At 46.1% G+C, this 19836-nt stretch overlaps 1 protein-coding gene across 5 annotated transcripts in view; it reads left to right on the forward strand.

The window, feature by feature from the left end:
• Positions 1-19836, forward strand: part of Nedd4l (NEDD4 like E3 ubiquitin protein ligase) — a 344790-nt gene that overhangs the window by 268396 nt on the left and 56558 nt on the right. For all 5 annotated transcript variants that reach the window (XM_052742322.1, XM_052742323.1, XM_052742326.1 and 2 more), the window contains 6 exons: positions 6530-6591; positions 6727-6829; positions 8918-9084; positions 15387-15522; positions 16546-16722; positions 19106-19180. In XM_052742322.1, coding sequence (XP_052598282.1) covers positions 6530-6591; positions 6727-6829; positions 8918-9084; positions 15387-15522; positions 16546-16722; positions 19106-19180 — 720 coding nt within the window. The remainder of the gene's footprint in view (positions 1-6529; positions 6592-6726; positions 6830-8917; positions 9085-15386; positions 15523-16545; positions 16723-19105; positions 19181-19836) is intronic.

Genomic DNA, 19836 nt, shown 5'->3' on the forward strand with positions numbered 1-19836 from the left:
CACCTATTCCTCCATGTTTTTATATAGATATATATATTCACTTTTTAAAGTATTATTATTATTATCTATTTTTTGTTGTGCCTGGTGCTGAATTATCCAAGGACCTTTTAATAAATTTATGGCCTTTATATTCTTCTCTCCACTCGTGTGTGTGTGTGTGTGTGTGTGTGTGTGTGTGTGTGTGTGCGCGCGCATGCCATGGCACTTGAGTGGAGGTCAGAGCATCGCCTACAGGAGCGGGTCTCTCTTTCTACTCTGTGGGTCCCAGGGATTGAACTCAGGCTTGGCAGTTCCTTCCACCCCCTGAGCCATCTTGCAGGCCCCATAAAGACATTTTTATACCCGTATATGATGTGATGCACTCGGTGCATACCCCTCCCCATACCCACTGTGCTCACTTTTTTTTTCCTGTGTTGGCTCCCTTTCTGCCTCCTAGACGCCACACAGTGAGAGAAAACATGCAGTGTTTGTCTGAGGTTTAACTTAATAGACTCCAAACCAAATTCATCAGAAAACAATAAAAGTGATTTCGTACTAAATAAGGGGGTGTTCCTTATTATGGTATTTCAGACTAGGAGCGAGCTGCCGTCTTGTTAATTTGGATAGTCCGTCTTTATTCTTTAAGGAAGCTCCTTTCTGATGCCCAGTCTATGAGAAAGCTCTTGTGGAAATCAGGAATCTCAATGGCAGGAGGACAAGAGAAGTGACCTTAGTGTAGACGGCTATGAAATTGCTTGAAATAGCTTGAATGTTCTGTTTTACGTACTTGATAAGTGTGTGAGAGAAGTACTGTGGACCTCCCAACTGAGGGCCTGTTCATTGTTGAACGCCTGTCACAGCTGTTACTAGCAGATACTTGGATTTGCAGTAAGTATCAAACTGTGCCTTCAGAGCCTCGGCCTTGCTTTCCTGAGCTGACTCCATTTATCGCCATGAATTCTCTGACCCAGAGAGCCCCCCCATCCCTATCCTAGCGCACATGCACACACGCACACGCACACACACGCACACACACACACGCACACACGCACGCACACGCCACCAAACAAGCCAATCGAGAGGGTCGGCGTATCCCCTGTTGGTGGGTACACCGAGGTACACACACACACACACACACACACACACACACACACACACACACTCACACACGCACGCACACACGCACACACACGCCACCAAACAAGCCAATCGAGAGGGTCGGCATATCCCCTGTTGGTGGGTACAACTCTGTAGAACCTGTGTCTTTTGCCCCTTTGCCAAGAGATGGGCACCTGGATTCATTAAGCAGCTTCTGGGCCGGGTGGCTGTTATGTGTTAGTTCAAATTGGCACCCTGCCTGAAGAAAACTGAGGCAAGATGGTGGCGCAGCTGCTCTGCATGGTGGGTCGTCACTGCCTGCTGTCCCAACCACGGAAAGGAGACCATGAGAGTGGGGACCAACATCAAGCCCTTCACCTCCTGTGGTCAGGGATTCCGCCCAGCTTCGTGCTCAAGGGCTTCCAGTTGAAACGGTCGTTTCAGAATCCCGATTCCCTTCGAATCCTGGCTGTGTGCACACTTCTCCCAGTTTTACTTGTGTGGGGCCCGGGAATGGACAGGAACTGAGGTTTAAGTTGTGTGGGGCATCGGGGACATCCGCTTCCTTTTCTCTGATTGCTGACTGTTTATCTTCAGTATGTATTTTCTACTTCTTTGCGCTTTGAGGAAAGGACTGAGGCACAGAGTAAATGGGGTGAGTGAACCTTTATGTAGGACAGAGCTGAGGTAACACGATCATGCTCTAAGACATTGCCAAAGGACAGGCTTTAAAAGATGGCAATCTGCCTGGGGGAGGGGGGTCGACTTCCATCTGAAGATGGATGAGTTGTCTAGGGTCCTTTCCGGGCTCCCATTTTCCTACAAGAGGGAGGGTGCCCTCAGAGACAAGACCAGGTTGCCACCTCGCTCTGTGACAGAGCATCAGGGCAGTTCCAGTGTTCCCTGAGCGGAGGCTCAGTGTCCTTGGTGACACACTCGTTACCTAGGAGACACTGGCAGCAGGACCCAGGCCTGCAGAGGAGATGAGAGGCTGTAAATGAGGACAGTCCTGTCGCCAACCAGCTGCTCACACCAGTGCTGCCCTTTCAGTGGGGTTCCTGCTGTCTTCCCAGGGCCCCCGGGAACAGCCTCAGCTATGGCTACACATAATTGCTGATTGTTTTAAACTTACGTTTGCGAGCCTGTTTGCAGCATCCAGTGCATCGTTGTTGAAAGTGTATTCTGCACCTTCTGATGAAGGATAAAAATAACTCCAAGGCGTGCTCTGACAACAGAATGAAGTTCTGACAGGTGTTTTCCTCTTGCACCCTTGAACCTCCTCCTCCTGCTTCCTCCTTGTTCTGTGCCTCCCCGTCACCCCCACATCCCCTAATGCTCCCTATTGCTGCCAGTTTCCGATTCTCTGCACCCTTGGGCACTCATTGCAGGAGGCAGAGAGAAGCTGTTGCGGACATGCGTCTCCATCTTGGCCAAGGTTGTCTTTGGGCAGCCTGGGCTGACTGTTTTCCTAGAACAGAGCATATCCGGGCTGGTGAGGTGGCCTCTGAGGTGGCCTCTAAGGTCATCTCAGTGGTAGACATTCTTATGGTCACAGCTGGTGGTGGGGAGAGTGACACTTTCTCAGCTGTGCCCAGGTCATGACTGTCCACTCCTAGGGGCATTTTCTAGGTGAGGAAACCTGGGCCCAGATAGGAAGTGATTTTTTTCCATCAAGTGACATTGCTGGGCCTGCTCCTGGTTCCCCAGTACTGAGGTGTGCCTGCACTGTGGTCCACAGTGTGGGGCACAGGAGGAGCCTGGGGCCTGGGAGTAGATGTTTCAATCAGGTATTGCACCTGGGCCCCCTTCATTTGTTCTTGTGTGTTGTGTGTTCTCTGTTCTGGGATTCACCACTGCCTTCTCTCTGAGGAACATGGTCTTATCTGTAAGATGAACAGTTATGTTAGAGCAATGGTCCTCAACCTTTCTAATGCTGCGACCCTTCAATATAGTTCCTCGTGTTGTTGTGGTGACCCCCCCACCATAAAACTCTTTTCATTGCTGCTTCATAACGGTGGTTTTGCTACTGTTATGAATCATAATAAAAATATCTGTGTTTTCCAATGGTCTTCGGCAACCCCTGTGAAAGGGTCACTTGATACCCCCCAAAGGGGTTGCAACCCACAGGCTGAGAAGTACTCGGTTAGAGGAGTATTCTTTTTCCCATCAAGTGTATTTTGCACCTGCCTTTCCTTGCAAAGTGTTGCTTTGGCAACACCCCCATGATGTGAAAGGTAAGACTGGATGGTGGTGGCAGTGGCCAAGTGTGTGCCTGGCACCTGCTGAGGACTGTATGTAAACCACCTTCAGCTGGCTGATTTAGACCTCACAACAGTACAGGGAGCCCTCATTACTGTCCCATTCTATAGACAAGGACGCCAGGGCCCAAAGAGATAAGGACCACCCAGCTCTGTACAGTAGTAAAAACAGGACACAGACCTGGGGTCTGCCTCTTGCTCTGTGAGGTGCTGGTCAGTTCTGTTCCTTGGTGTGTGGACAGATGGATGCTCAGAGCCCTCTGCTGCTCTTGAGATCCTCACTAATGCCCACTGTCAGCCCTGCGGGCCATTAGTCTTTTCCCTACCCTACCGAATTTGTTCCCCCCTAGAGTCTAGTATATTGTTGCTGTGGCAACCCCTCCCATATAGTTACAACCCTCAGGGTAGGCACTCTGGATGTCACATGCCTTTTCCTTGAGATTGACTCAAATTAATTGTTTATCAAATAAATGAAACAAGGAAGACTTGTCAGCATTAGTATTCTTTTTCAATAGCTTTGAGCGTGTGTGTGTGTGTGTGTGTGTGTGTGTGTGTGTGTGTGTGTCAGAGAACAAGTTTTGAGAGGTGGGTCTCCACGTCCATCAAGTGGGTTCCTGGGATCTAACTAAGGTCTTCAGGCTTGACAGCAAGCACGTTGGCTTGTTAGACCGTGTCACTGGCCCCAGCGATAATATTCCTGATTGCCAAGTTGTGCATTGTAAGTGATATGTACTGAAAAATTTTACATAGAAAATATTCCCCAAATGTCAGTAAGTTTGACACGTTACCTTCCTTAGAACGATCTAAGAGACTTTTAGGGCTCTCTTTTTACAGACCAAGCGAATAACTGCTTGCACACACACTTCCGTTCTTGACCCCAGCAGTGAGTGGTGAGGAAGTTCAAGCTTTAGATAGTGATAAGGAATAGGCTGGCAGAGGGCTGTGACACAGGGTGATGATATAGGCGAGCTGAAGATGGGCTCTCTGAAGGCAGGACGACATCAGTAGAGCCATCCAGAGTTGCCTGTCGGGCAAGACCAGTTAGTGCATGGGCTCTGTGTCAGAATTAGAAATGATCTGTTCATGAGATGGCGAAGGCTTGGAGGATGAACCGTTGTCGGGGAAACTATTCCCAGTGAGGTTAAGGTGTAAAGCCTGGTCACGTGGCCGATATTTTCGTTTCCTTGTGGTAAGAACAGGGCGGATTGCTGAAGAGACGTCTCAGGAGGTAAAGTGCAAACAGAATCACCTGAGTTCAGCCCCTAGAACGCACGTGAAAACAGTGTCTTCCAGACCCAACAGGACTGATGCACATATGAACTCACAGGGTGACAATATGCACAGGGCCTGCACAAGTTCACGCCAGGAAAAAAAAAAAAAAATTCCCAGCACAGAGAAGGGGAAGTGGACACAAAGTCCCACCCCAACCAAGAAGCTGTTTGCAGTTGACCTGCTGGGAGAGGGAAAATCAGTTTCCTCCAATGGAGTGTCCCGGGCCTATCAACCGTACGCCAGAGCAGGCCCCACGCTCAAGAGTAGCTGGCCAGCACAAACAGACTCCTTGGCTTTGGCGTGCTTTTTTTGGTTTGGTTTGGTTTACTTTGGTATTTTTTGTGTTTGAGGGTTTTGTTTGTTTGTTTGTTTGTTTGTTTTGATTTGGGGGGTTAAGAGAGACAGAACATGAAGTTGGGGGGGGAAGGAAGTGGAGAGAATCTGGGAGGAGTTGGAGGGGCAGGAAAGAATATGATCGAAATACAGTGTATGAGGATAAAATGTAAAGCCAATAAATAAAAAGGCATTGTGGGATGTCTTACAATCCCAGCGCCGAGGAAGCAGAGACAGGAAGACTCCCTGGGTTTTCTGATCAGTCACACTATCCTAATCAATGAATCCTAATCAGTGAGTATCAGGCTAGTGAGAGAGAAAAAAAGGTGAACGGCGCCCCAGCTTGTCCTTTGGCCCGCACACAGAAACACACAAATGATACATACATACACACACACATAGAGGGGGGATAAGAGAGTAGGAAGCCATTAGAAAGGAAGGCTATAAACAGATCATCTTTGTAATGTAAACACGTATTCTCTCTCTTCTTTCTCTACATAATACATCATTGTATTGTGATTTGCCCCTCTTCCTAGAAAAGCAGATATTTTGGAATGCATTTAATTTGACAAGTTGAGTATTTCAGGTTTGACTACATATAACACTTAAAACATGATGGCACAAATTTTCCCACTGTCCTGCTTTATTAGTCAACCAACTTGGCACAATAAAATGAATCCCATCCTGTGCCCTTGGTAGTCTTTCTGTTGCTATGACAAACAGCATGACCAAAAACAACTTGGAGAGGGAAAGGTTTATCGTGGAGGGAAGCCAGGGCAGGAACTGAAGGCAGAGCCCCTGGAGGAAGCTTCTAAACTGGCTTTTCTGTATAACCCAGGACCACCAGCCCAGGGGTAGGTAGCACTTCTCACAGTGGCCTGGGCCCTCCCACAGCAATCATTAACCGAAGAAATATTTTTGTCAGACATGCCGCAAAGCTGATCCGACAGAGGTGATTCCTTAGTTGGGGTTTCCTCCTTCCTGGTGACTTTAGTTTGTGTCGAGTTGACAAACTGAGGAGCACATCCCAGCTTGGCTCACCAAGTCAGGAGATAAGCCGGGTGGGGGTAGAGGCTCCCTGGATGCTTTGCACGGAAGATACCTTATCAGTCCTTTTAGGCTGATGACTTGATACTTTAATGTGACAAATGAAGTTGCATTCCGAGGTTAGGCTTTCTGTTTAACTCTGTGTTTAGGTGTCTTGAGTCATGGGATAATGGGACACCAGTGACCGCTGGTTTTCCAAAGTTAATCGACTCTGGGAGATTGAGGGAGATTAACCCTGCTGTTAGAAAATTACACTTGGCGCAGTGGTGGCTATAATTTTGTCATTTGTCTCTGGCTGGGCTTGACTACTAGAGCCTGATGGAGAGAGTGACATCTGGTGGATCTTGAGTAGACGAGCCTCCGTGGGCCTTGTAGATGTTTAATTAATCATCTAAGTACCTGTTGAGGGGCCAGCTCCTTTTTTTTTTTTTTACCCTTGGCACATCCTAAAAATATATCCTCCATATTCCTGATGAGTGTGTCAAAAATGGGAAATTTTTATGAGTATTGCTTCCTTGCTAATTTATTTTTTCTTCCTCTAGACAGAAGATCCAACCATGGAGAGACCTTATACGTTTAAGGACTTTCTCCTGCGACCAAGAAGGTGAGGCTGGTGGGTGGGTGTGGGGGTGAGTGTTTGCAGTGCTGGTTTCTCCGAAGACCGTTTCAGCAAACACCTTAAACAAGAAGGCTGGAAACAAGCCGGGCCCTCTGTAACTGGTTTTCTTCCTGTGTACAGTCATAAATCGCGAGTCAAGGGGTTCTTGCGGTTGAAAATGGCCTACATGCCGAAAAACGGGGGTCAGGATGAAGAGAACAGCGAGCAGAGAGACGACATGGAGGTATGAGAGACAGCTGCGGGCCCTGGCCTCTTTCCTGGCTGCCCATCTCACTCGTGTTACACTCTGTCATTGAAGGAAGTGAATGTTTGTGAACTTCACTACAGGTGCGCGTCCGAATACCCCCTGGGTTTGTCTTTGAAAGTCCTCCAGTACGTGATCGTTTGAGCCGAAGTGAAGTTCCCATTTTCGGTCACCACACTAACACTAGGAAGAGCAGCTCTTTGCACAGGTGTATTGGCTTCCTGTCTGGCTGCTGTTAGAACACCCAGCCAGGGCCACTGGAGGAAGAAAGGCTCACATTTCAAGCCAGCGAAGTGCATCGTGGCGGGGAGGCCGTGGAAGTGGGAAGGTCGTGGAAGTGGGCATGTGAAGCACCTGGTCAGAGTGTATCATAGTCCGGAGACAGAAAACAGGGTTCTGCTGTAATTCCACAAGCCCCCCCCCCCCCGCCTCAGTGACCCCCTTCCTTCAGCAAGACTCCACCTTCTAAAGGTTCCACAGCTTTTCCAAGTGCTGTCACCAGCTGAGAACCAAGTGACAAATGCATGAGCCTAAGGAGGACATTTCAGAACAGTGCAAGACATCTACTCTAGACATTCCCACTGCCAGAAAAAAAAAAAATCTCAGTGTTAATCTGGACTTTCAATTCTTTTTAGGTTCCTTTTAGCACTTGAACTTGCTCCAGAGGGGATGGGGGTTGACTTAGAAACTCTCTCCCCATTTCTGGTTCATTTGGTCCACAGGTGACCGTCTGTCTTGCAGAGCCATCCCTGGGAACTGCCATTTTGCCATTAGTTATCCAGAAGAGCATTCCACTCTGTCCTCTTCCGGGCATAGTTGCCTCTTCACTTTCTGGTCACATGTCTGTACTATGGGTCTCATTGTACTATCTCGGCACACGCTGTAGACAGCACTGTTCTGTTAGCTCAATTCTTACATTATTCTGAAGGCTCCCATTGAACAAGGCTTCCCTGGCTGTTTTCACAACCTGTTTGCAGCTGTCCCACATGTGTGTTCCTTGAATGATAACGCAGTGGGCAAGTCGACCAAACCCCCTCCAACCAAGAGGCCACATTTCCAGGCAGCGTTTCCCCATAGGCTTCCATAGCTACCACCCCCTGACAGGGACTAAAGTGGGCGGCAGGCCAGAGTGGACTTTGAGATTTCCCAAGCAAAGCAACAGCTTGCTGTGTGAAATCCAAGGAATTTTGTACCCTCTTCTCGTCTTCCAACTGCAGTAACCAGTGAATCGGTTGATTTTCCGCTGGCTTTACCAGGGGATGTTAGGAAAGCGATGTTTAATGCCGAAGGTATGTGGCGCAACAGCGCAGCTCTGATCCTGGCACCACGCGGTCTGTTTGGGCAGTGCCTAAGCAACAGCAGCAGTTTCTAGACAATGCCTGGCTCACAACTGTAGCAGATACTAGGCACACCAACCCCGGGCCATCCTCACTGGGGACCGATAACCCTGTCCCTACACCTGTAACCTGTGCCATGCTTTCTTTTCGAGCACACAATGCACACTTCATGATGGTGTTGAAAGGGTGACAGCTGTGACAGCTTGGGCTTGTCCCATGTCCCTGGCTTTGTGCAGCCCTAATAACTACTGGAAATGTAAAACTCAATGATGGGACTTAGACACTAAACAGGGCAGGCGCGGTGGTGCGGCAGGCTGGTGCGCCTTCAGTCAAATCTGGTTTGATCCGTGGAACTCACATGGTAGAAGGAAAGGCCTGAGACGTGCAAGTTGTCCTCTGGCCTGTACACCTGTGCCGTGTATTCACACGTGAATTTATATATAAACATCCACACTCAAATGAATGTTTTAAAACATGAAAGTAAATGAAGTCTCCAAACCTGGTGGTCATCTTAGAAACTGGCATGATTAACTGGCCATTGCTCAGATGAGTTTTGAGACCTTGAATTGGTTTTTCTCCCTTGGAGGGCGACTCTATCTCCGTGTGACTCAGGAAGTCATTACAAGACCCAGAGTGCAGCAGAGTAAGGCAGAGGGACGTCACACTGGGATTGTCTGCTCCTGTGATCTGGAGCCCAGACTCATGACCTCCCACTAACTTTCCTCCACAGCACGGATGGGAAGTTGTTGACTCAAACGACTCAGCTTCCCAGCACCAGGAGGAGCTCCCTCCGCCTCCCCTGCCACCAGGATGGGAAGAGAAAGTGGACAATTTAGGCCGCACTTACTATGTCAATCACAACAACAGGAGTACGCAGTGGCACCGGCCCAGCTTGATGTAAGTACCACCGGATGGCAGGGATGCCCTGGCACACCCCGCACAGCGGAGGGTGGCAATTCCAGGACAGGTTGGGGAACTAGTGAGTGAGTGTGTGCATGTATACATGCATGCATGCATGAGTGTCTGCAGGAAGAGGCTGATGGCCTGTGCCACATTGCCTTTGGCTGTGTGAGTGGAGTTACTCTTCTGTGCCTCTTTTAGGATTACTGAGATGTGCTCTTCCTAGATTCTGCTTTGCTTCCCCCTTCTTCCAGCCTCCTCTCCTGACTGGCCCAGGGTGGAAAACAGGAGGCAGATTGGCTTTGCCATTTTCTTTAATGTTTTTGTATTCTTACTCTTTGACATTATTTGATTTAGAAAGTCATAAAGCCTTCTTTTATTTTTATTTTATTCACTTTTCAGAAAATGTATGTATGACTGCCTTGGTATATTTAGAAATGCAAAGAAGATTTGCAAAGTCAAAATTAGTAATTACTGTTTATCTCAGCACTGTACTAGCTTAGGGAGAGAACAAGGCAGTTGGTGCCTGCTCCCTTAGTAGTGTTTGTTCCAATGATAGCAAATAAATAAATCCTAGTTAAAGCTCAATTGCTGTTTTTACAAAAAGATTTTGAGGTAGCTTTTTGTTAAATCATAGTAGCAAAACCTAAATCTATTGATGCACAGTAAGAGGCAGAGTATCCACAATAAAAGCAGAAGTTGCCTTAGACATTGTGAGCTTGCCAGCAGCCGAAACAGCAGCATTAATATTACCAAATAGATGTTACAGGTAATTGATTATCAAAATGCACTGAAGGCAAATGATTGTACTTACTCATGAGATCATGTTCTCTTCAACCCAAGTAGAAAGAGATTTCCCAGTGATGCTTTTCAGGCAGGTGATATTTAGAGATACTGAAAACTGTTCTTACAAATCCTTTATCCGTAAAAATTAGAAAGGTATCCTCCGTGTAAATGGGGGAGTGGCTAGAGAGGGCAGCTAAGTCAGCTGGCTGATATTTTATGTGGTTTAGGGGTGAAGCTTGCAGAGGATCTGGAGCAGTGAATAGATAGGCCTCCCCGGTCTTCTCTGTAGGGTCTACCAGCTGTTCTCGGCCACTTTGCATTACCCAACGTGGCCTTAGCTTTTTGCGTAGACAAGATGCACATCACGATGTTGGGGTCGTAAAAATAAGTGGTTTTGTTGATACTGTAATTTTACTGCTGTTTGTCTTTCATGAATGATCACTGCACTTAGACATTTGACAAGCCATCTAAGTACCGTCTCTCTTTGTGGTAGAAATGACTTAGGACTTACCTCGGGCGTGGTTTCCTACTGTTAGCAAAAACAGCACCATCCATTTAAGCTAAACAACACAAGAGAGAAGTCCACCCAAAGGGGCTGGCTGGGTGGTGATCAGAGTGCCACGCGACCCCTGCAGCACAGGACCAGGAAGAAATGTTCATGGCTGGCACATAGCTGGGATTGCCCACCTTCATTAATCGGTACCGTGCAGATGGAAGTCTTTATTTGAGGGGAAAGATGGGTACAATTGCTAATGAGGTGATTCCTGAGACAGCACGGGATGACATCACCTTTGAGACTCGGTGGTAGTTCCACAGGTGTGTAGTTAATCAAGATGTGTCAGTTACGTAAGTGTGACGCACATCTCAAAAGCAAGAAAACAGTTGGATCGGCAGAAGTCAGTCTCCACAGCATCCCCTCTGTCCCCTGTGCAGTTTGAGGATTTGGAATTATTGTTCCTTAACGTGTTTGACTTGGCCAAAGCCCTAGGAACCTCCAGAAGAATTATCTTTTGCTTTTAGGTTAAAAAATTTTTTTCATAGTTCAATTTTTTATAGACTGTTCCAGCATTCTTTAGAGAAAAAAATTATATTGTGAGAAAATATCTTAATTAAGAAGTTGTATCTGAGGACATTGGGTAGTGATCGGTTCTAAGTAATTGAAGAATTAACTACCTCAGTGGGCAGACATGAAGAAACAGACTTGTAATCCCAGCACTGAACTTCTGGACTACATAACTAGACCCTAATTTCGGATTCTTGCCCAGTTTGCTACAGACCCATGTCCCAAAGTTGGACCCCTTGAACTTGGCAGGATTCATTTTGCCCAATTTCCCCTTGCACTTAGGATGCTCTGTAGGCAATTCCACATCCCTGTCTCTTGACAGACGTCCCACAGTTAAACATGCAGTGTGCCCAGGAGTCTCATCACAGCAGCGTTCTGCTTGCCTTCTCTTGTTGCCTGCACCTGTGGATCCCGTCCCTTTCCCTAAAAGCAAGTAAGAGCCAAGAGACAGAGCAGGCTCCTCCCGACAAGGAGCCATTTCAGGAGGTGACTTCAGGCACGGGGTTTGGTGTACTGTCTGGGCCAAGTTCAGACCTCTGCTCCTAACTACGGAACAGAAGGTGTCCCTTGAAGTCACCCCACCTTCTCAATTCCAGTGGTAGCTTTTAAAACACCTCCTTTTAGATTTGTTCTTAATCCTACTTAGATAGATGTAAACTATATTTTACTATAAAAATGACAATTTTTAAAAATGAAGAAATCATTTTGTAAGATAAGTAACTTCTTAAGCTGGAATGCTTGTGTTCAGCTTTTGATTATAAAATACTCAGTGCATCTCCCAGTGTCCTAGCAGTCAGTCATATCTCTCTCTGGTTTGGGTCATCATTGCAGTCGCATGCATTGAGGCAAAGGGGAGGGCCAGATGGCTCAGGGGGTAAAAAGCCTTTGCCTCACAAGCCCGAGGACCCGAGTTCAATCCCCAGAACCCACAGTGGAGGGAGAGAACTTTTTTCCAAAGTTGCTCTCTGACCTCTACACACATGCTGTAGCACATCTCATAACACACACGCACCCATACTGTCACACACATGCATACGTAATAGTAGTGAATAAAATTTATGAAAGCAGAACAAATGCTTTGCTGCTGGGCATGGTCAGAGGCATTAACCTTAGTAGACGCTGGCCTTGACTTCAAGGAAGGATTGGTAAAGTGGGAAGGTCTTGTTGTTCATGTCATTTCCATGATGTTCAAAGGGAAGCTGTGTGTGCAAAATTAATGACTGAAGAAAAAGACATGGTCGGGCAGTGGTGCACGCCTTTAATCCCAGCACTCTGAAGGCAGAGCCTGGCAGATCTCTGCGAGTTCAAGGTCAGCCTGGGCTACAAAGCGAGTTCCAGGACAGGCTCCAAAGCCACACAGCAAAAACCTGTCTCGAAAACCCAAAAAAAAAAAGAGGACAGGCATTTCTCACATGGTTTCCCTTTGTGTCTTAGTTTATCAGGATAACTGGTAACTAGTTACCAGTGGGCGCTAGCAGAAACTTGTAGGTAGTCAACAGCTCTTTCGCTCAGTTAAATTCAGAGGAAAGACACACACACACACACACACACACACACACACACACACACACACACACACACCCCTGTACAAATTCTTTATATTGTTATGCAAGATGAGAAAAGCCTATGCTACTCTGTTTGATCATTGCTGTGACCAGATAACTAAGATAGACTAGGGAGAAAGGGTTTTCCTTTGGTTCACGGTTTCAAAGGTTTCGTAGCCAGGGAGGGGTGGGTCCATCCATTACTTTGGGCTGAGACAAAGGAGATTCTCATGACAGTGGGGACATGGGCTTCAGAGCTGACAGGAAGCAGAGAGAACATTCCTGGGCTATCCAGCCTCCTTCTCCTTTCATTTTCGTTCCTCCAGCTGCTTGGGTGGTGTCCCCCACGTTCAGGGGGCCCCTTCCCCCTCAGTGAGTCCCCTGAAACATGGGAGAGGGGTGTGCTCAAAGCCTTGAGTTGACAATCAACATGAACTGTCACAAAGCCCCTGGTTGGAACTGCAAAATCAAGAGTTACCATTCACACCAATTGCTGATGAACTGAGCGTGCTGGGTGTGGGAAATTGACATCACTGATTTTAAATACAACATTCTTCACACACACACACACACACACACACACACACACACTGCACTAGTAGACGACACTCATATACTTTAGAGGAAGTGAGATGCAGACAGGGCGACAGTCCATCCAGGCACTGTGACCCTTGTTTGAATCAGGTTTGTTGAGCCACCAGAATCCATCCTGAGTAACTGTGGGTTGAATTTCAAGAAGGGCTTTCAGTCTTGACAAAACGCACATGCTGTGAAGAGTTTTCCAGTGAGGAAAGTAATCATAAAGTATAACTGTGTCCATTCTTAATATCAAGAGAGGGGCAGGTCCAGTGGCGCACGCCTTTGATCCCAGCACTCAGGAGACAGAGGCAGGTGGATCTCTGTGAGTTCAAGGCCAGGCTGGTCTAACTAGTGAGTTCCAGGCCAGCCAGGGCTACATAGAGAGACCCTGCCTAATAGAAAAGAAAGGAAAAAGAAACTTAAAAAAATATTAAAGCAAGTACTTGGTAGCTTCCTTTGACCTCTTACTCTGCTGCGATCATTTATAAATGTACTCTAATCACTTTGCATTTTTGTTTTATAATTTATTTCATGCTTGAGAATTGAACATTTTCAAAAATGATGACAGTAAATATATCATCCCAAGTACAACCTGGTATTTTCTAACAGCCAACAGTACCATTTTTAATCATTTCAAAATTACTATACTTATGTATTCCTTAATTATAATAATTGCATCTATGACACCAGTTTTCTGAAGATACCTCTATTTAGTGTATAAGTTTATTCCAGTTATAGTTAATATAGCAATATATTTTGTAATTGTAACAAATTTGGGTGTTATATATACAAATATAAAATTCCTTTAATTCAGATTTTAGTAATAAAGAATTATAATTTAGATGTGGACTAAATAGCAACTAACTTTCACGATACCTCCATTAGCCCTACACTTAATAGTGTAAAGATGTCTGATAGAAACAGTTGACTGTTTAGGATGCTGTGTCCTCTTCCTACACTGCTGTTCATTGAATCTAGTTCCTCCTCTGAGGTCCAGTAGGCTCTTTATTTGGGATATGAGTGAGTTTGAAAGTACTAGAGACTTCAAATCCTTTCTTTTAGAAAGAATCTATAGTTGGGTTGTTAATTAATACTGCTATTTCAATTCACCTGAGCTAAAATTCTCAATTATTTTGGAACATTCACCTGCAACATAATTTGTGCTAACTAGATGTGGAGTGGGATTGAGCATGTTTACAGGTGCCTCTGGAGGGTATTGAGACTTCCACTCCAGCATCATCTAGCTGAGGTTTTCCCCAAAGGACCATCACCCGTCATGAACAGCAAAATAGTTTTAAGATGCTGTCGATTGAGTCGTTTTCAAGAATAAGATCTTAACTCGGATCCTGACTTAAGAACCTTATTTGACAAAACAAACAACCAGGGTACAACTGCACCATGTTCTTCAAGTACAAGCTTCTTGGGGAGCTCAGCCCCTGGTGTTCATTTGGTTATTAGAGGTGGGTTGTTGGGGAAGAGGGTTGCCGTAGTGTGATGTGAGGTTTTTGTCAAAATAAGACCGAAAGCAGCTAAAAGGAAGTCCCGCAGTTCAGGAGACCTCCCCATGGGACTCCAGCCTTGAATGTGTGCCTTTGGTAACCTTCAGTCAGTGACTGACGACCCATATTAGCTGCTTTGTCCCTGCTGGCTAGACCCAGAAGGGACCTGATGACAGACTTCACGTGGGAGCTTGCTTGTCACTTCCTGGCTTATCCCAGACCGAAGGACTTGGATTGCTCTTCTTTTTTAGATACGAATGAGCAGTTTGAGGAACAGCCATCCCTCTGGACTCATGGCTCCCACACCTGTGGGTTGAGCCGAGCACAGACCCAACTATTCAGGAAACTGCATTAGGCCTGTGCTGACCCTGAGCAGTGGTCTTCGTCTTCATTACCTACACAGTGCATGGTAGCAGTTGTTTGTGGAGTATTTTCATTGTGTGAGGCATTATGCATCATCTAGAGATGTTTTAAAGTATACGGGAAGTTGTATACGCGTCCTGTACGAACGTTGTCATTCTTTGCTAGGGACTGAACTTGTGGGATTTGGGAATCTGTGGGGCTAGGGAGGGCTCTGCCATCAATTCCCTGTGGATGCCAAGGGATAGCTGTATTATGTCTGAAAGATGCTGTAACTCCTGGTACAGTGCACTGAAGCCGCTTTCCTGGGGTTTGAGTGAACCAGCAGTGTGGTCTAGTGAGAAGATGGTTGCATGCTCCTTGTTAGTGTCTAACAACATCTCAGTCGGTGTATGGCCCACAGTTGGACTGTTGGGGGGCCAGCTCTGAGCACCCTTCTCTTCTCATACCCCCTCACCCTCCTTTCAGGGATGTGTCCTCTGAGTCAGACAACAACATCAGGCAGATCAACCAGGAGGCTGCACACCGGCGCTTCCGCTCTCGCAGGCACATCAGTGAAGATTTGGAGCCCGAGGCCTCGGAAGGCGGTGGAGAGGGCCCTGAGGTATGTTGTCCAGAGATGCTGTCAAGCTAAGCTGCTCCATCTTCCCACAAGCCCAGGGTGATTTTGTATCCTGTTTTCTCCTCTTGGTAAACTGTGTATTGAATGTGAAGATTATGGCCTCAGAACTAATTGGTTCCCATCTTAGTATTAGTTAACTTAGAAAATGCTTGTGAAAGCCAGGTCCAGTGACTTGTATAAATACCAAGGGGGGAGCATTTTTTCTTGTGTGAAAGTCTTACATGTTTTTGCTTAGTGACTGGTTTTCCCCAGGATCTAACCAGTCTCGTGAAACAACACTCAAGTTGTCATTTTTGAGGACTCAAGTGAGCTCTTGTTTGGATGTCACAGACAAGTTTCTAATGAACCACTTGACATCTTAGGAGAGATTACCCAAAACTGTACAAGTTTGAGTTAATAGGAATTACTGGGAAAGGAGATGAATTAAGTAAGCAACCAGTCAAATCGTCTTACCTTGATGCTGATGACTCTGATCATTGGGTTGACCTTTTGTTGGGAAATCATTCACATAACGTGGCCGGTGTTAAAACAGTAAGTTAGTGATTCCACAGTGGATTCACTTAGCGTTCTTCTGCAACATCTAAGCTGTTTTCATTAAGAACCCTCCCAGCAGTTAGAAAGGGGGGTTTCTACGTGAAAATTGCTTGTAACTTCTTGAGGCATTTCTAATTCATTCATTACAGAGGCTGACAAAAAGCTGCTGCAAGGGTAGTGGGTATCCTTAAGGAGTGAGGTCGTGGCCCCTGGGCCCGCCTCCTTCACACTTGGGCACACCCCTCAATTGACTGCCTAAGTCAGCAATTTGCCCTCTCAGCTAAATTTACCCTGGTCTGTTAATTGGGACAGTGGTCCCGTCTTCCTTGTGTTTATCCTGAAGGTTTTGTGCCTCATGCTGAGTTAGTGTTGATTACAGTTATCCTGATGGTTATGAATGTTGTGTTGGAAAGTATTATTGGGAGGAAGACAGGTTCCTAGCACTTACCCTGCCGTCTGATTCCTCCAAAGCCTTGGGAGACCATTTCAGAGGAAATGAACATGGCAGGAGATTCCCTCAGCCTGGCTCTGCCCCCACCGCCTGCCTCGCCAGGGTCTCGGACCAGCCCCCAAGAGCTGTCGGAGGAACTAAGCAGAAGGTTACAGATCACTCCGGACTCCAATGGGGAACAGTTCAGTTCTCTGATCGTAAGTCATGGTCTTGTTAGGAGAGCTGAGCAACAGTCAGTTACTTTAGGAGACTCGTATGCAGATAATAGCCCAGGGCAACCTGGGGGTCGAGACCTCTTTAAGGTCAAATGACCCTTTCACAGGGTTTGCCTAAAACCTCCTGCATATCAGATATTTACATTATAGTTCACAACAGTAGCAAAAATACAGTTATGAAGTAGCAACAAAAATGATTTTTTGGTTGGGGTTCGCCACAGCATGAGGATCTATATTAAAGGGTCATGGTGTTAGGAAGGCTGAGAACCACTGGCCAACAGGTCTTCCGTACCCAGTCAGCCCAGGTTCTCCCAAGTATCCCTTGCCCTAGGAGACCTGGCAGGTAAAAAAAAAAATCTTTTTTGATTTAGAAAGAAGTGGCCTATCACCAGCTCTTTTTCTTGTTTATAAAAAAATTCAGAGAAACAAGATTCTGTGATTTTTTTTTTTATATGTTTACTTTGTAATTTCTGGCTTTAACCTTGGAGGATTTCTTTCCCATCCACAAGGTTCATGAAAGTAATGTCTTTGTCATGAGGGCAGTCTTCCTGTTGAGAAGCTGGAGCCCTAGAGACTCCCAGCCAGTCTTCTAGACTCACACCCTACACACCTCTATGTTCCATTTCACAAATAAGTAGGGCCAGATGTTAAGTGGTGTCCCTGGCAAAGCCTGAGTAGGAGGTAGGAGATACCCAAAAACCCAGTATATGAATTCCTGAGGAGACAGTATGAAACTGTGGCCCTGACATCAAGGGTACACTTGATCTGGGGTTCTCAGCCATCAGAGAAATGCTTTCTACAGGTTTCAGGTCAATGAGGAAGCATGAAATCAATCACAAGGAACTTTGCATTTGACGGTGCCGAACTGCAGGGAAAGCCCATGGACCATTCTTGTGTGTGTACAGAATCGAGACCAAATGCACACACTGTGTTTCTCAAACCACTAGACCTACAGATGTGCTGGAGAAATGGTGATAGTCACTATGTTGGAAATGGCATTCTCATATGATAGTCGTTTTTATGAGCCTACTAAATGTAAATGATAGGAGGGCCGCATAAAACATAAAAGCCACTAAGTACAAAATTATTAGCCCTTCAGTTTTGGTGTTCTCCTTTTAAAAGAAACTGTTGGCCTCTGCTGCATGAGTTGCAGTGATTTCTTCTGAATGTGCTTTCACATTAAAATTCTGTGAATGTTTTTCAGAAGGAGAAATACCACTGAGATGAAAATTTAGTACTAAGTGGATAGAAAGGAGGTTGCATATATGAGCTATTTGAATTGGTAAAACTGTTGCTATGGAAACAGCATAAGCCACAAAGCCATGTATTTAAAATGCATCAGAGAAAGAATTGCTGAAATTATAGCAGCTATGTACCATTTATATAAACCATGTGGAAAAAAATTCCTATTTTCTATGTTGCTATAAATTAGCATTTGTCACAATTAGAGTAGGGAGCTCTTGTATTTAGTGCTTCCAGAAGCGTGGCATAGCCCGAAGATCCAAGTATGATAGCATATCCTTAGGGATCTTCCTCCAATTCTGATGATCAAGGCTACTCTGTATTCAAGGGCAGTGGGCTGAGCTTTTTGCTAAGGAATGACTCCTTTACACTGCCCAGTGTGGGTAGGTGCAGGTAGTCCCTGTTTCCACCCCAGAGCTTCAGTTAGCTTTAACTTATCATTTGTTATTGTAAAATATTAAAAAGTCACACATGCTACAAGCTGTACCATAAGGAACCTGTGGCTTCTGCCTGTGACGTTCTCGGATCTTTTTTCCATGAGGCTTTGTTTAACCACATAGAGTTCAATTAAGTGAGAGGAACGTTATGTGTGATCCACAAGACTGTCTTTGGATTTGCCTCACGTCTCTGCTCCACTCCTGGTCTGTACTGAAGTCCTGCTTGGAAGCTAAATATGAGCCCCCAACCCTTCCTAGGGAGCAGGGGGTGATGTCTAAGTGCAGACGGCCGTGCAGTTCCGCTAGCTCACTGTGCACAGTCCTGGTAGCTGCTCAAGAGCCACGTGTCGCTCTTCCCTCCCTCTTCTCTGTCCTGGGCATTTGAGAATTTGTCCAGAGCTGGCATCCCAGGGAGTGTACAAGACTGCTGACCTCCTGTTACTCTCAAATGTGGTGGGGACCTGTCTCTTTTCCCTTCCCGTAGTCCCGGTCTCCTTTGATCTGTAAGTCTGGTCCACTGGAAAACACTGAGGATTGAAACAGAGTTCTGCAAGGCCTACTGTCCGTTGTCCTGAAAGAGATGGTGTTTGATTACCTCCTGAGGTCAGAGGGCAGTGCATGCTAGTAAGTGAACTGGTTCTGCGGAGATTCCTCCTAACCCTGCCTGTCTTTCCCTCCCTCTGCAGCAGAGAGAGCCCTCATCAAGGCTTCGGTCCTGCAGCGTTACAGACACGGTTGCTGAGCAGGCTCACCTACCCCCGGTAATAAACACTCGTTTCCAGTCCTCAGCTGGCTTTTCAGCTTTGATTTCAAATCCCCAGAGCTGCTGAGAAAGAGTTCTTCCTGTGCAGATCCATTCACCCTATAAAGCAGGACATTTGAAATTTTCTGAGTACATTGTGCAGAGATCTTGACTTTCCAACCCGGAACCCTAACTGCCAACCAAGCTTCCAAAATGCTAAAAAACTTGCTTTGGTTTTTCACTCCAAGGTATACATTTCTGACAGACTCGTATGACTGAAACTATGTGGTCCATTCAGCAGCTATAGCTGTGGTCCCGATATCTGAACTCTGCAAACTCACTGGTCAGGAAGAACTCTTCCAGCAAGACAAGCCAATTTTTTCCACTACCGAGAGCACCTGGGCTAATTGCAAAGGCAACTCCGTGAATGAAAAATCAGCCCCTTCCTTCCTACAGCTGTGATAAGTCCGTGCGCACACGGGCATGGTAGAGGGGTTTTTGATTCCAATAGACGAAATATCAAATTGGAGGGCAGATGAGCATTGCCTCACCAAAAAAAAAAAAAAAAAAAAAATGACAAAAATGTGTTTCTTCTCTGGGAGGTAAAAATATTGTGTGGTTTTAAATGTTCAATTTGATGTTTGACCTTGACCTTTTATTTTGTTTGGATTTTGT

The sequence above is a fragment of the Peromyscus californicus genome, unplaced genomic scaffold (assembly GCF_007827085.1).
Source record: "Peromyscus californicus insignis strain IS unplaced genomic scaffold, ASM782708v3 Scaffold_17__1_contigs__length_78620276, whole genome shotgun sequence".
Classification (NCBI taxonomy): Eukaryota; Metazoa; Chordata; class Mammalia; order Rodentia; family Cricetidae; genus Peromyscus; species Peromyscus californicus.